At 39.0% G+C, this 17,275-nt stretch overlaps 1 protein-coding gene across 2 annotated transcripts in view; it reads left to right on the top strand.

The window, feature by feature from the left end:
- Window positions 1-17,275, top strand: part of AK5 (adenylate kinase 5) — an 86,351-nt gene extending 69,076 nt beyond the window's left edge. For both annotated transcript variants that reach the window (XM_422391.8, XM_046944804.1), the window contains 4 exons: window positions 3,090-3,253; window positions 4,233-4,349; window positions 7,471-7,659; window positions 15,894-17,275. In XM_422391.8, the coding sequence (XP_422391.3) occupies window positions 3,090-3,253; window positions 4,233-4,349; window positions 7,471-7,659; window positions 15,894-15,998 (575 nt within the window). In that variant the 3' untranslated portion in view covers window positions 15,999-17,275. The remainder of the gene's footprint in view (window positions 1-3,089; window positions 3,254-4,232; window positions 4,350-7,470; window positions 7,660-15,893) is intronic.

The following is a 17,275-nucleotide window of genomic DNA, read 5'->3' as shown; positions in this document are numbered from 1 at the left end:
GTTGAAGCTACATATATAGCACTCCTTTAAGCACGTACCCTGAGCAGGAGGAAAGTACTAATTACTAAGAAAACATTCTTTACCATCCTTTCCCATCTTGATAGCTCTTTTGCAATCACATTACGTTTCAGGCTTCAGAGGGAGTTAAGATGTTACCTAATACTTGAATTTCAGCTAGATAAATTAATGCTGGCATAAGCACCAAGTATGCATTCAGACCTCAGGAATGCGGAAATGCGCAGGGGCATTCAATCTCTTTTCAAATCAGGGATAAGAAGAGTCACTAGGAAAAACACAAGAATATGTAAAGTGGGTCACATACCTTTGTCAAGCAATGGGATGGTTTGCTACTCATCAAATGACGTAAAATTAGTAGTAGTGGCCATAAACATTATCACTTTCACCACATATGTGTTATTTAATTACATCCTTTGCTCTTTAAAGGGCTCAGCATTTTAATTTTTCAGCTTTGCCAGAATTTTTCTATGAAAATAAACATAGGCAACTTGAATGTTTTGGCAGAGTAGTCATGCTTATTTTGGTATATGTCCTGAACGTTTGATAGAATACTATTTCAAAATACTAAAAAGACAGAGGTATTACAGAAGTGTACTAGCTTTTATAATTATTTATCTTCAAGCTAAACAACCTAAAATTGCTCTTGCATTGTCATTTCTGCAAGAGACCTACTTTTATTCAGTATGTGCAGAGACACTGAAGAAGTTACATAAAAAGCAAAATAAAGTAATTTTTATAACTTTTTTTTTTTTAATTTAATGCTGGGTATACACCAAATAGGTAGCATGAAATTACTGCTCTGCTAGTGAATTAAAGCCAGAAGTCAGAATATGTAATCAAGCACATGCACACACAAACTTACTAACCTAAAAAAAAAAAAAGACCAGAAATAATTTATCAGACGCTTACAGGTGATTTGCCCAGTATGACTGCATATCCATTTCTCTATGCTCATTTTACACAGACCTTATTTTCTTCCAATGACTGCTTGTACAAAAGAAAATTTTTCTTCATCTTAAAGCAACAGAAAAACAACATGTAACCTACGCTGGAAAGAAAATAACTGTGACAAAGACACTTCCAGATAAAATCATAGTGCAAGTGTGAATCTCACACCACAAGCTGATAATTATGTTTGTGAATCTGAAGTAGCAGACTGCAGCTTACTCCAGACAAAACTGTTGCTTCCTTACTACTGCCTTATGACCCAAATTTTATTCTCAGCTACAGCACTGAAACATCTCTGAAGATTATATTCTCAGTGCAATTATTTCTTAAATTGAATGCTAAAATTAAAACTTCCTGGTCAGGATGAGATGATGCCAAATTCACTGCATGGTGGAAGTGTTGTTGCTATGTGCATTCACAGAAAGATAAACAAACAGGAAAATCACGTTGCTTAGCATCTCATATTTTCTAGCATCTTAAGTCCACACAATGGATCCAAACAGCCATAGTTCTGAGTCTCAAAAAACATGCAAGTAATATGCTTAAAAAAACCCACAACTGTTTAGTAAAGCACACTTCTATCTTTTGCTTTGTTCTCCAGTCTTGGTTCTACCTTTTGATTTTGAGCACTGTCTACCTGCAAGGGTATAATTACCTCCTACTGCAGCAGTTCTTCTGAATAGATCCATCAAAAATCATAAAAGCACTTCCAACTGCCACACACCCAGATAATTTCTCCCCACAATCTGTATTTTCTCGTGAATTTACTCTCCACGCTTCCCCCCACCCTGGGCACCAACATGGCCCCTCTGCTCCCCCCGCAGGTGCTCACCTCAGCTACTCCGGCAGCTCTGGAGATCACCACCACAGGAGCAGGATCCATGAGAAATAACTTTCCTCCATTTTGTTGATCTCTCCATCAGGAGTGGGGCAGCTGTAGCTGTTCAGCAGGCAGCTAAGAAGGTGCTGAGCCTTTCTCGGAGTGGGCTTCAGAGTGAGGGGGGAGGAGCAGCCACGTCCTGTGAGGAGATGGGACGGGGCAGTGCCAGCACGTAGAGCACAAGGCGTCCACCATCTCTGAGCAGACCCCAAAATGGCCACTTGCCAGAGAGGTGGTGTTTAAGGGCTCCTGGTGCAGTGGTAGCTGTCCTTCTGGAGGACACAGGTGCATCTCTTGAGATATTTCATTCAGCGGCAGCACCTACCCAGCTCACGTTTGCTGTCACCTGTGGGCCTCTGGGGGGGGAGGAGCACCCAGCCCACAGCTGTGGTGAGTAGCAGGAGCCTTCCCTTCAGCCAGGGGAAAAATCACCTCAGCAGCTTCACCTGAATAATGAAGTCTGCTCTGACTCTAAGTGGTTTTCCAGCTCCCAGCTAAATACAAGGAGAATGAGGGGTGGCAAGGTGTCATGCAGAGCATTGGGCCCTCACAGGACCCTGCAGCGTGCACAAAGAGCAAGTCAGACCTGCAACTGCAGGGGCAGTAGGACTAGGCCTCCACCCACCTCCAGCAGGTGTACCAGCATCTACGGGAGCCATCTGGCTAGAGGGAAAGGCAGCAAGCACAGCGAAGCCTCGCTCTTGCATTTGCCGTAGTGCAAATGGGTTTGGTTGCTGCTCTTCCACGTGCATGCCCTGTAATGCAGACAGGTGCCAGCATCTCTGCTTATATCTTTCCATTCCACAAGTGGGGGCAAAATATTTCCCTTGCAGGGACTTTCTATGTTTTGCAACATTAGCAAGAGCAGCTTCCTAATGTTTGTTGTAACTAGCAAGCCTGAATGTGTACTGAATCAAATACACTCCCCTGCTCCCTGTTTGTTTAGTGGTTTTCATTGACATGCTAATTGTGCTTTAGGAACAAGTTTTCTTCTGCTAAACATTTCATTGTTTTGACTCCTTGATTTCAGTACACACTTTTGAGTCAGCATGTCAGCACTGTGGGGTATCAGAAGGGAGATATATGACTTGTTCCAGTGTAGAGTCTCTGTGCTTTAAAAAAATAAAAATAAAATAAAAAAAAGCAGGCAGACATCAATTTCTTTCAATTTTCTTAGCTGCTATAAATTGAGAAAAAGAAGATATTTATTCCTTTGTAATTCTTGATATTCTTCCTCACAAAGGTGGCCCTGGGTCTGGCAAAAGCAGCCAATGTGAACAGTTAGCCAAGAAATATGGATTTACTCATCTGTCCACTGCTAACCTCCTCCAAAATGAGTTATCATCACTATCAGAGAGAAGTAAATTTATCAAAGACATCATGGAATGTGGTGAACCTGTGCCTGGAGTAAGATACAATTTTATTTGGGGTCCTAACTGTTTACATAGGCAATAGTACGTAGATTGTCTAAAAGGGTGAAAATAAGACATGATTCCTACTAATGGAAAAGGAATCTGCAACTTGAGAGAGAATCTTCCTCATTGCCAGATATGTGGCACTTGTTTCCTTCTCCTATGCCAGGACTAATTTACATTTTAGTTCCATACATGATATGAATGAATCATGAAGTACAGTGAGACAGATGCTGTGCTATACATTGCAAAATGTAAGAATAAGTACAGGAAACAGAAACTTTATGTACATTTTATAGCTTCTTATTTCAGATTCAGAGCTGGTCCTCCTAGCAGCTGTTCTAATTTACAATACCTGCAGTGGTTCCCTGTAGAGCTGGCTGTGATCCCAGAGCAGCTGGACTGCAGTTTAATGGAGACCATGAAGACAGTGTTGTTCTCAGCTGGACTTGACTTTTACATGGCAGATCTGCAGCCTGAACTCTTGATGGGTCTTCAGCAAGTGCAGTTAGATTGTAGTGTTTACTAATGAAAGAAATTGGGAAGTGCTGCTCAGGGGAAACTAAAAGCTATGCTGAGGCTTGATTTTGATTGCTTTGCTCCTCAGCGTGATTGATCGGATGGGGTCTCTTAACACTTTCCATGTAATATAATTATAACAATGACATAGCAAATGCAATTAGATTAGAAAATGCAGCAGTACCCACAAAGTTTCACAGATACTAAAATTAATTTTGAAACTACAAAATATCCCCAACTATTTAGAGGATACTTTGGAAGCTCAAGGATAGGTTGCAATGCTATGATTGCAAAACATATGCAGGTACCAAAGAAAAACACCTGCAATCACAGGACATGGTTTTAGCAAACCAGATCAGAGTGATTCTCAAGGGCATAAGTCAGTGTAGTAAATAAAAATACCAGCTATTCTTATTAATCAATTAATCAAGTAACTCCCTTTCTTTCTCATGCAGGGTATTGTCCTAGAGCTACTGAAAGAAGCCATGATCACAAATTTAGGAGACACAAAAGGATTTCTGATTGATGGTTATCCGTGTGAGCTGAAAGAAGCAGAAGAGTTTGAGAGCAAGGTGAATGTGTAGTTATAGTTCTGTTACTACTCTTTTGAAGATACAACTGTATTTCTGGTGCTGCTTGGGAAACCACCTTCAGTTGATTGTAATGGGGACTTGTAAAGAGCCAATCCAACAGCCCAAAGAATAGAGTTTTGATGCTGATCACGTCACCAATACAGTGAGTAGGGCTTTCGCATTTGCCTACAGCAGAAGTAAAGGCTAATTTTAACTAGATGTAATAAAACCAAAGAGCAATTCTCATGTAGTGGAAATTATGATTTTTAGCATCTGTTTTCTACTTCTAGTGGATGGGGGCTACTCTTCTCGTGAAAGGCACGTGAAGAGTGTGTCTGTGTCTGTATCACTACAGACACAGAGATGCACTCTTCAGGCACATAAAGAATGTGTCTGTATCTGTGTCACTGCAGTTAATTTCTCACCACCGAGTGACCTCTGCTAAAGCTTGCTGCCACTCTGAATCAGCAAATTCTGATAAAGTTTTTGTGATGAGTAACAGGTAACAGCCATAGAAAGAGTGTTTTGCAAGTGGCTGTGTGGCAGTTCAGAGAGTTATTGATTTCCTCAGTACGCGCACAGACTTACTTAGAAATCTCAGTTGTCCATTTCTAAATCTGCAGAAAATACTCTATACAAGCCTCCTGAATGAATCATCTGTTTTCTTCTCGAAAATATCTGCTTTATTTAGCTGATTACCAGTGTAAATATACATTGGGACGTAGCAAAAGATCCTATAGTCCTAAGCCTTCTTTGATATTTTCAGTAAAATACAAAGACCCTAAAGTTTATCATTGAATGTGCTGTCATACCTGTTATGAATCAATGCATTCACTTCAGTCTTCACGGGGTAAATTTGCCTGCTCAGAAAGTCTACAAAGTTTTTTTAAATGAGTCATTATTGAGATAATGCTCTGTAGTTCTTTCTGAAGAGTGGTCAGAAACTCTTCCTACACTATAATTGAATGAAATTAGTTGGTGCATAAAGCTTTATATACTAATGGTGTCAGAGTGCATATGAATAATGCCGCATATCTACATGATGTGCAAAAAGCATTTTAATTGTTAACAAAGAGATATTCTATTTAGAAGACTTTGGAAATAGTGCTTCTACTTGAAAGCTTGACAGCTCTAATTAGAATTAGCTATGTAGAAACAGCTTATTCTCTCATAAGTTCTGCCCAGTGCCTTTCTAAGGAACAAATGATTTTTTTTACTAGCTATAATTGTAGAGAAGCAAAAGTTTGCAATCCTTTGTTCTCTCCTCCATCTTTCTATTATATATGAGAGGTAGAAAGCAGTATTAAAATACAAGTTCCACATTGCCAGGTTGAGTAGCTTCTTTAAAAAAAAAAAAGGTAATAGGAATTACTATAAATTCGATAGGGACATTACTTCTACCTTTTGCAGTTTTTAACACTTAAGAATGATGTTTCTGTAATGTGTTGAAATCAAGAGAATACAAGTATTGAAGCCTTAACGAGAACGACATAGGCTTTTCAATAGCAAATCAGTTAGTCAAACAAGATACTATTATTCCTCATTTATAGCATTACAAATTAGACAAGATCATGGAACTCCTTATGAGGAGTTGGGGGGAAATAAATTCCCACCGATTAGACAAAAGGGCATTCGTTGAAATCATTGATTAAGCCCACATCTCTTTTTAACTTCTCGATTCAAATCTCTGCACTGCTAAAACTGCCTTGCTCGCTTTTTAAATCCCCAAGCCCAATACTGCTGCTGCTGATGCTAATGGAATTAATGTTTTCTGAGCTGTGCAGAAAAAAATGCTTGGAAAAAAGCTTGCCACTGAACTGTCCAAAATAATCCCTTCAATTCAGCTGTCTCTTAGAAAGACATTATGGTAGTAGAAAGGTCGACGCAATTCAGCCATCCCCAGTCAAATCCTAACGTGAAATATTTACCTATAGAATATTTCTTCTTTTATGAAATGCAAACTGGGGTAGTGACAATGATTTCCACGCATCAGTAACTGAGATTTACTTTGCTGTAACCATGGAAAAACCATGAATTTCTAATGGTCATTAGTGGGAAAAACAGTCATTTTTTCTAAAGACTTCTTTCTCAGTTTTTCGTAATAAGATGTTCTCCAATCACTGCTGGAAAGAGTGAGAGAAAGCCTGAGAGCATAACTGAAATCTTCAATACATAACTGCACTGAAAAATTATGACGTGACTTATCTCCGATCCCATAACACCTTTGTTTTACTTGCTAGAGTGGAGTTTATCGCTGTATGCTCAGGCCAACAGTTGTTGCTCAGATAAAACCATGTGTCAGACAAAACCTTGTGTCAGACAGAGCTGTGCCTGAGTAGGGCATGTCAGAGTGTGCTGCAAGATTTATTCTAAATGATACCCATATTTTTCATCAGCTTAGAGAAAAAATGATAGAGATTTCTGTTTAGAGCGTTTGGCTGTCTCCTAAAATATTATCAGGAATGTATTGTTCTTTCCTGCAAGTTATTTTTCATCCATAAAGTACTGAAGTATATACTATCAAATGTAGATAGAGACAGTTACTTAATAGCTTTGCCAAGGCCTGAGAATAAAAATAAATAAATCTTTACTTATGTGGTTTATATAGAAAAAGCAGACTTTCTTTCAGGACGAGTCTGACACTAGCCATAAAACACTAAGTGGTAGGCTTCCATACAATTTGGAAATGATTCACCAATTTGAAAATGCACAGCAATATATCAAATCCCAATACAATCATAAAAATCAAATACAATCCGAATATCCTGAGTTGGAAGGGACTCTTAAAAATCATGGAGTCCAACTCCTGACCACGAGTCCAGCTTTTATCAAACAATTGCAAATAATGAACATATTGATGAGCTTCAAGACAAGCAGCTAGAATTTTCAGATCATACCTCTTTTTCTCTGCATGCATACAACCCAATCAAGTCTTGATCCTGAATACTAGGATCTCTAAATGCTGCTGCAATAGGAGGTGTTAATAAGCATTATTTCTGCCTACACTAATAAGTAATTTGCTAATAATTTTCTTGAAGTCTCTTTTGGTAGAATTTCCAAACAAAACAGGTTTTGCCAGATGACTGGTTTGAATATTTATTTATTTTTTCTTTGTTTCTAGATTGGGGAACCAAAACTCGTGTTCTGTCTGGACTGCTCTGCAGAAACCATGAATAGTCGCTATTTGATGAGAAATCAGACCAGTCAGCACTTTGATAGTGCTGAAACCATCAAGGAAGGGATTGAAGGCTATTGCCAAGCAGCAAAACCTCTGACTGCATACTATGAGAGAAAAACACAGTTATGCAAGGTAAATTGATTGAAATTTTGAATTAAATTATTGTTTCTTTCTTCCATTATATAAGCAATATTCAGGAAATACTGGCACACCATTTATGAACTGCATTAGTTTTTGCACTTTGCACTTTGGTCTCACCTTCCACCTCCGTGGTTTGTTTGCAACTTCTGCAAACTTCTGAGTTCCGTGGTACAACTTGAAAGAATAAAAACATAGCTTTATTCTGCATCTGACAGTGCATCCCGAATCACTGCCTCATCTGTATAGAATCTCTTACTTAACGTTAATGCTGAAAGCTTTTCTTTAGGTATTAGGATTTGTTTCTGTATAAAGGCTTTCACGATTAGGTTGAAAGATTATGTTAATCTAAAGTCCCTTAGTTACATTTACACAACTGACAGTGTATATCCTGAAATAAAACAGACCCGCACACAAGAAATACCTTTCAGCTGGAATAAATAACGTAGTTATATTAATTTCAGTTAATTACTTCAGGTTACACTGCTGAGAATGCGATATTTAAATCATTTTTATATTCTCAAATCAATACTTTGCAGAGAAGCAAGAAAGCTTACATCAGTGCAATTAAGTGATGGATACGTTGGCACATCTGTAATCTCATTTATATGGGAAGTCTACATTTATTTTTATATATTTCCCTGCTCCATCATGGCAAACTGTCCCTTATGTTCAACTGGAGAAAACTGGTCCTGCTGATTCTTCTTGTCCTGAAATGTATAGTAGCCAAAAATATTATTTGAAATATTATGGCAGCTTTTTATAGAGGTTGTAGCAAATATGCAAATCAGCAATCCCAAACCGTTCTCCTCTGCAAAGTATCCAAACAATAAAAATGCAGCTAATTCGTGCACCCACATCCTGACCTGAGGAGAGAGTAAACGATATAATCCTGAGAAAAACAGAACTGATTACTAAAGGGAAAGTCCTCTTTGGTGTCCTTTGCTAACCCCATAAGAAGTGCCCAGAAGGCAGAGTGGAAGGAAAAAAGCCACATTATTTTTCAAACTCAAGAACCTAATTATCTAGTTTTATTTGTATCTTCTTTTCTTATGAACTACCACGCCAACATTGCAAGGCTGCTTTTAATTAAGAATTCGGTGTAATACACAATATACCAACAAAGTGCAATTTAAAAGGAAAATTGAGCTCTCTATATCTCCAGAATCTTATTATAGCGAGCTGTACCTACCACGTTTCTCTTTCTTGAAGCATTAAGCAATTGACAGCCCCAAAAAGAATGAATCTACATTAAACACTTAACATGAACACCATTCATGATCTACCTTATTTCACTTGATAAGAATTCTTGTTGGAATTCCTTAATACTTCTGTATGTTCCTTCTTTATATCTTATGCAATCTATGCAATGACAAAACATGCAGTCTTTTCTTGTAAGTTCACATCTCATTAGTTCCTCAAGGGTCTTGCCTAGTCTATGGGTCAGAACTGGATGTGTGCTTTGCACTCTTTTACCATTACTTTTGTGGGAAGTGATATTATGTGTTTGCATGTCAAAAAGTAATCATGGTTTCCCTGAGCAGTGCATACACTGTTTTTAATTACAGTGTCTGCACAGTGTCTGTATTTCCTTCTGATGAATGTAGGTGTTTAGCATTCTTCCATCCTCAGAGTGGAACTATTGGGTGTGAAAGCTCTGTAAAATCAGCTTTATAAACATCACCATGTAAAATGTCCTTTTAAGGCTGAAAAATGTGTTCTGTTTTCTTGAACACAGGTATTCCTGACATGTCTACCTCATTCCCTTTTTACTAAACTGAAAAATACACATCTGCTATCAAAGATGTGCATTCATTTTAAATGTAATTAGAGAGACCTCCTCCACACACCAAGCCCTATGATGTGGACAAGTACATGTTCACCTATTTATCAGCATTTAGAGAACACTGAAAAAATATTCAGCAAAAGTCGGCTTCTAAAATCAGTCCTCCCAGATTATTCTTGTCACCCCCAGACTCAGACAGAATCATGTGCAGGCCCGCAGCTCTGGTATGTGTGCAGTGAGGAACAGAAGTCAGTGTAGCTTACTTTATTGTTTATGGGAAAGGGAGGTGATTTTTTTTAACCAAGTGTAAGTGATCTTAGACTAGACATAGGAAAAAGTTTTCTACAATTAGGGTGGTAAGGGATTGGAACAGATTTCCCAGAGATATGGTGGAAGCCCTGTCCTTGGGGACATTTGGACCAGGCTCATTGCACCTGATCGAGGTGTAGATATCCCTGCTCATTGCAGAGGAGTTGGTCTAGATGGCCTCTAAAGATCCCATCTAACTCAAACGATTCTATGATTTTATGATTCTATGTTGAACAGTTGTGGGAATCCATTCTACAGTTTAATTTCCACATACAGTCAAAGTCAAGAAGTAGGTACAAGCACTTACACAGTGCAGTTGACTTCAATAACTATTGAAGTTCAGATATACTGAACTATGTATAACTAGTTCGGATTCTCCTCACCAGTTCTGCAATGGATACACTGTTAGAATAACTAAAACAAATAAATTCAGTTTTGTAAATGCACCAAATATTTTGCAATAAAGCAATTTTCTTCTTGAAGGAATGCCTGTATAAGAAATCCTGCTTGATAATTTTCGTGGATCCCAGATAGCTTACTCATACAGTCTGATTTGGTCAGTCACACAACTCAAACACTGTGCCTGGTGTAGTGGCGTCCTTCCGCTGCCCTGCCTTTGTGGAGGGCCTATGTGAGCTGCGTGTCCCTGGAGATTCCAGTCAGGGTCTTTCTTAGGAATCCATTGGAGTGAATATTGAGATTTTTGGAGGAATCTTAAGAGCCTAAATCCACCTAACTGCCATTAAAATTCAGCATCAATGTTTTTTTAGAGACCTTACTGCAACATGTGACTAAGCACAGTAATAATTCTGAATGAAGTGGTGTTTTTTGTCTTGTAAGGCTTAATTATAGCAGTCAGTCGCTGCTTTGTCACAGAGGAGAAAGTCAGAATTGTTAAATAGATTTAATTAACAAGAAAATTAATCTGGCATATTGGTATGATTTGATTGCTCCATTTTAAGTGTATTTAGAGTTGGGCAGTTTTCCATGGATTGGTGGTATATGGCACATGGCAGTGGTGGTATGTGTTTAACTTGTCCAATCCAGCCTAGACATTTTCAGTCCTGAAACAGGCAGGAAATTAAATAGGCAAATGTAAAATTCAGAGCAGGGCATTAGGCCAGTAAAGGGTTTGATGTGGAAATTAAAGGCTTGATACGCACTCAGTGGAGGAACTGGTTTGTTGTGCCGCATCGAGGTGTGCATGAGACCACGCTGTCAAATTAGCTTGCTCATTCTTTGCATGTGAAATGGCCTTACGCATGAGTGGCAGGAGCCTCCTCAACCCACTGGAGATAAAAAAAATTCAGGTCTGACTGAGCTTTGTCTGCAGTCTGCTGTCTCTTTGCTCTATTTATGTGGAAAAGACAAAAGTATGTGGTTGCAACAGCATTCTCATTTTAAGCAATGAGAATTTTATGACATTCTCTAAACCCAGAGTTATTGTGCATTGATGCACAATAAATAACTAATCTGATACATGGAAATGGAGCATTTTTCCATTCTGCTGATCTCTGAACAAGAACAGTGGCCTGGCAAAGCCACCAGAAGATCAGAACTGTTTCAAATTTTCCTTTGACCAAGATTACCTGTCAGTGTTTCTACACAGCAGTGCAAGTACAAGATACGCACAAAAGGTGGAACTGTTGTATGCAGATGAAATATCTGTGAACCTGACAGGAATATACACTGGTGGATCTTCCAGCCACTCATCGCAGGAAGACCTGTGATCTGACAAAACAAAGGGCAAAGAATGACAGTGTCCTCTGCGCCCTTTTCTGCTGAGGCATCAAGATCCTAAATTACATTCTGGAAGGCAAAGTAGTTGTAACTATGAGTTAGTATATTTCCAATTACTTTAAAAACTAATCATGTTTAGGAGATATAGTTTAGTTTTTCATAATTGCTTTTATGGTCAGTTACAGAACATCCACCTGCTGCTAATGACAGGTAGATGCTTTTTAACAAGGAGCTTGCTGGGAATCTGAGTGCTGAAAGCACTGCTTACAAAAACAACAGTTGCAAGTTACCTAATTCTGTGGGAAGCAGATGTTTCAGATGAATGAACTGTATTATGACAGCTGTAGTAAGCAGGTAGATATTGTTGTTTTAAAATTTATTTCTCAGTAACTTCAAAGGCAGCTGGACAGAAAAGTGTTTTTGAAAATTTAGCAGGCATGTACTTACATTTTAACATGCCTAGATTTAAATATCTTTGAATGTATGGCCCTCTGTCAATTGAAAAGAAAGGAAATAAAAAGATTGCTTTTAATGCTTGACTCATACTTCAAAGCTTTTTTCAAGTGACAGTAGGTAGGAGGGTAATAAGTAATACAGGAGAGCAATGCTCTGCTAGTCAAGCAAGACAAGACTGATCCTATGTACCTAACATCAAAATAGAAGGTGTCTTAAATACAAGTTCCCAATTCAAGCAGTCATCTGAGGAAAAGGAATATTACTATAGAAACAAGCAAATCCCAGAGCAGGTTTTCAAGGATGTCCAAAAACCTTAATTATTTCAGATCGCACAACACTGTAGATTCAGTCTAGGTCAGAATGCATTCCCTTTTCTTCTCCTCTTCATCATCTTCTTTATTTTTCTTTTCTTTTTTCTTTTTCTTCATTTTTTCCCCTTTTTCTTTTTCTTTCTCTTTTTCTTCTTTTTCTCCTCCTTTTTCTCCTTCTTCCTCATAGTGTTGTTACAGTGTTGGGTTTTTGTTTTTTCTAAAATCAGGTGAAGTTACATACTGGTTAAGTAGAAACTATTCAATTCTTATCACAAACGTTTCCTGTAACCATTACGAAACAAACACAACTGTAAGCAGATGGCCACACTGAATCAGCAAACACCCACCACCTCATGATCTTCCATTTCTGAACCTTCTCATGCTAATATCCCCTATTAGAAGTTCCTCTAGAGAGGGGCAAATGTGAAATTTTCCCTTTAGAGAAGGGATGATCAATGGCTATAGTGACAGGAGATAATTTAGTAATTTAGTTCCATCTTTTGAAAGGTTGTCAAAGTCATTAATCCTGGCAGATAAGTACTTGAAGAAAAGAACATGCATTTCTTTGTCACTCCCCTTGGTGGTTTGACACATTCGATGAGAAACCAGTGTGGAAAAGTACATCAGAGACATCAGTAGTAGGGTTATAGATAATAGACAGAGGTATGTTCACCCCAAACGTGAATTGGGGCAGCAGCATGTCTCCCCTGGATTTCTTACTTAATGACAAAGATGAAAATGTTAGCGACAACACAGCTGACCTTGACTAACTGCAACAAGAAGCTTCTAACCACTGAGTTTATTCTAGGCTTGGTCTGACTTTGTGACAACCACAGTCCTCAGCCATCACCTCCTCAGCCATTTTCTTCTCAGTGGCAGTACATATGTAGGGTTCTAGACTCCCAAACCTACAAGTGGAGATTTGATGACAGTGAATGTAATTAGCTGATTTTAAGCCTAGAATGAGCAACACTGTATCATGAAGTTGATTATTTTAATCATTTCATATAAGCTCATTACATTGTTCCATATTAGAAGTTATCTAGAGCCATTTCAGAACAAGAAGCACTATATAAAACTGTATCTAGATCTTGCTTTTAACATGAGAACATAGCCTTGAATAACACTGAAAAGCTGTGGTTCATGAGTTGTCTTATAATCCGAACAATACGGTTTTCTCTCCTGGAACTGCAGAGTGCCACTGATGTTGTATTGGCTGTGAAGTAGTGCCACATTAAGTTAGTTTTGTGCTACAGCATTATGTTAGCTTTATGAATTGGACCTTTGTTATTTGGGAGGCCATCACAGGAAGCACCGGGCTGTCATTAGTCAAACTTGTCCATATTCTACTGTGACTGTTTGGAAGGCAGCATTCTAGTCAGTCATATAAGGGCAGCGATTTCCAAGCTCATAAACCTGATTCTTCCCCACAGCTGCTTAGACCTAGACCTGAGTATCAATCCCAGTTCTAGAAAAGGGCACTGAGACACCTGTGGCAAGGCAGCTGTGCTGATGAGGCTAAATTGGTTATCCAATTCAGCTGTATATATGGAATAAAGATTAAAAAAGAAACCAACATATTAAGAGAGGAAAGGATGCATATATTCATCAAATACACATACGTTTATATACATAAATGTAAGTGTATACAGAAATTGTATGAATGTATGTAAATGAGTGTATTTGATAATCTGTATAAGCTCAGATATATATAAGCAAAGTATCACATTTAGTACTAAACACTTTTCTGCATTTTTCTTCACTATCAGAGCTGTTTAGGAGAAGGAGCCATCAAATGCTCACAAGAGGCTGGCACGCACCCTGCAGCTCCAGCACAGATAGCAGTTACTTGCAGGAGCTGTAGAGAATACGTTCGCATTTTTTACTGCCTCGGGCTCAGAGCTGTCTGTTCAAGGCAGCATTCATGCAGTGCTGCTTTAATTCCCTGCAAGCCACAGCCCCATTATGTCAGCTTTCTGGGAGGAATCAGAGGAAGAGGAGGGCAGCCGTTTCCACAGACGTGGAGATAACATCTTGAAGAATGCCTGCCTTATGTACCAGTTATCAAGCCATAATCCCACACACTTCATCCAACTGTATGGCAGTTAGGTTTTGCTGTGCTAACACAGGTGTGACCGAGCTGCCCATCTCAGGAACAAAGTATCTGCCCAGGCTGACCTGGTTAGACTGGCAGGGAACAGGCTGTCTGCCATCAGGTTCACTCTGCCCTTGGAGGATTAGTCTCACCTGGTTGTCATCAGACCAGAAGCACGTAGGTTGAGTGCAGGCAGGCTATAGAGGAGCTGGCTGCAAGACAACACTGTGTCTGAGGGGAATTTCATTGCCTATTTCAAAAATAGTCTCCTTAGAGTTTGAAGTTCCTTTTCCTCTGCAGAACAAAGAGGAGGCAGAAAGCACGATGGGCCGGAATGTTCTCTTCAAACATGACAGCTGTCTGGCATCCTAGTCAGCACCTTGGAGATAAAAATGCAGCTCATAGCTCAGAAAGACAGGCTTCGGGAAACTTGCTATGGATCTAATCAGAATGTGTGCAAATTACGGCATGCACGCGTGGAACACCACGCACAGCAAAGCAGAGGGGAAACAAAATTTTGGGTACAGAATCACCAGACCCTCACCAGGGAGGAACTGTTCCACGTGGGAGGAACTGAATACCCACTGGGTGCAATGGGCGTGGTGTGCACAGCCAGCAGGAAAGCTGCTCCTGCCACTATGGTGAAGACAAAAGTTCACCCTCCCCAAGCACTAATTACTTGCACAGGATGGGCATGAAACTCATTGCTCAAAAATCCTGATGCAATGTTATGTTTTGTAGGTGGCATACAGAAGCATTAATGGCTGCAAGTGATGTTCCCTGTCACTGCAGTGCAGCACGCTGTTCCTCTGAGTGGAATAATAATTTGGCCTCGTTTTTGTTGGACTCAGTTCACAAGAAAATAACATCAATGTCCTGGAGAACTTGAAGTCAAAACAGAATCTTTGCATTATATTAAAAAAAAAAAAACAACAAAAAACCAGAACATTTTCAACAAAAGTCATGGTCATGCAACAAAATGAGTGCTGCTGTAAAACCAGAGCCAATTCAGCAAACTTGAAAATACAAAGACCCAGAAACAGAGCCATGGCAGCTCACTGTCCTTGGGTCAGACACAGCATTTCACACTCTGACGCTTCAGACGACAAGAAATACATTAACAAGTCAACGCTATTCATTTAATTAATGGTATAGCTTCAAAGTTATCCTATTAAGGTTCTTTTGGAGGGTATTACACGTTAAAATAGTTTCTGATGATCTTTCCAAGTTTTCTGTATATCAGAGGTGTCGTTTTACTTTAAAATGAGTACTCTGGGTAGAGAGCTTAACCTCCCTCATTTGATCAGTGCACTTTGCTCCAGACAAGAGAACCTTCAGATTCTTTTCACATCAATCTGTGGAACTGGTTGCTGACTCTTATGGAAGTTGTTCCTCTACACTGTTTATAACATGAAACAGAACTTCTCTTTTATACTGGACCTGTATGTTTTTTTTTTTCCTCTCCTTTGTGTTATTTTAAGATAATCCTTTATAACTTAACCAAAAGTGTTGCTTTTTGTCTCCTTGACAGGTTGATGCAGAAGGCACAGCAGAGGATGTTTTTCTGGATGTCTGCAAGTCAATTGACTCTTTCCTGAAAAAGGAAGAAGCAGCATTTTCAACAGAAACGCAGTAGTGGTGTGTGCACAGCTTCACGTGTGCACGTGGCAGCCATGAATAAAACGCTCCTCAAAGCAATACTGCTTTCTTGGGAGGTATCTGGAATTTGTGCATGTGGTATGTTATTTTGGACGAAATCTTCTCCTCTGTTCAGACAACACACTCAATAGGAAGCAGCCTCTATGCTAACTCACACCAAGAACTGTACGTTTCATTGGTTGTTTGCTCCTCACGGGCTAAAAGCAGCATGGTGAACAGCACACCCTGGTTTGTATTTCATCATCTCGTATATTTGATTGGAAGTCAGACATGTTGCCTGATCAGCAGTGAGCTCTTCAACCACACTACTCACTGTATTGTACATCAAGAACGCTGCATACAATCTTCCCATTGGTTATTACTTTAATAGTATTAAATTTTGTGGTATCACTTAGCTTGTTCTTGGTTTCTAGTGACTGAAATCTGTTCTCTGTTCCATCCGGCTGTAAGACAGCTGGAATTAGTCAAGCTAGATGTTTAAATACAGTTTCCAGACTTCCCCAACACTGTTATAACAGGAGTAGGAAAAAAGAAATAATGAAAGTGAAGATATAACTGAATATGGTGCCAGTCCATTGATCCACTGCCACAGAACAGACACCACAGAGACAGCCCCATCTTCTGTGAGAAACTGCGGGGTGTTATGAATGATGGCTTCCTAATTTTGTAGACTGAGTTGAAAATAATGACCGCATAGCATCATTAAATGTGCAGTTTGGTAAATATTCACAATAACAGGGTTGTAATATATTGAAGTCTACATAGAAAGTTGACCATGAACCAGTGTATGAAGTTGCTCTTAATCTATAAAAAGATTACACGTGCAAAATTCAGATCATCATCTGTTGTCCTGTATTGGCATTGCCAAAACTTTTAAAATGACAGAGCAAAAAAAAAAAAAAAAAAAATAGTAATTCAGGGATCATTTGATTCACACTGCTTGCTTTTTTAGTAGGCTATATCCATAACGTGCAAAGAAACCCCACAAAACTGTAAATATCCTACGGTATTTCCATGAAGTTAACTGAAATATTGTAGCATTTCTTTGGTTCACCGATAGCTAAATAAAAGCTTGTTTGACATTCCTGTAAAACTGCATCCTCTTTACTGGAACCGCTGGACACGCTCAGATGAAGCGGGGCTGCATGACTGCTCTGTCAAAGTTGTACTCAGTGCGGCAGATTTGTATTTTTAAAGTTACTTTTCTTGTAATGAGGACATAATACAAATAAAACATACAAAAATGAGAAGTGA

Source organism: Gallus gallus, chromosome 8, assembly GCF_016699485.2.
Source record: "Gallus gallus isolate bGalGal1 chromosome 8, bGalGal1.mat.broiler.GRCg7b, whole genome shotgun sequence".
NCBI classification, from domain to species: domain Eukaryota; kingdom Metazoa; phylum Chordata; class Aves; order Galliformes; family Phasianidae; genus Gallus; species Gallus gallus.
Note: the sequence above shows the minus strand (reverse complement) of the source record. Positions and strands in the feature narration are given on the sequence as shown.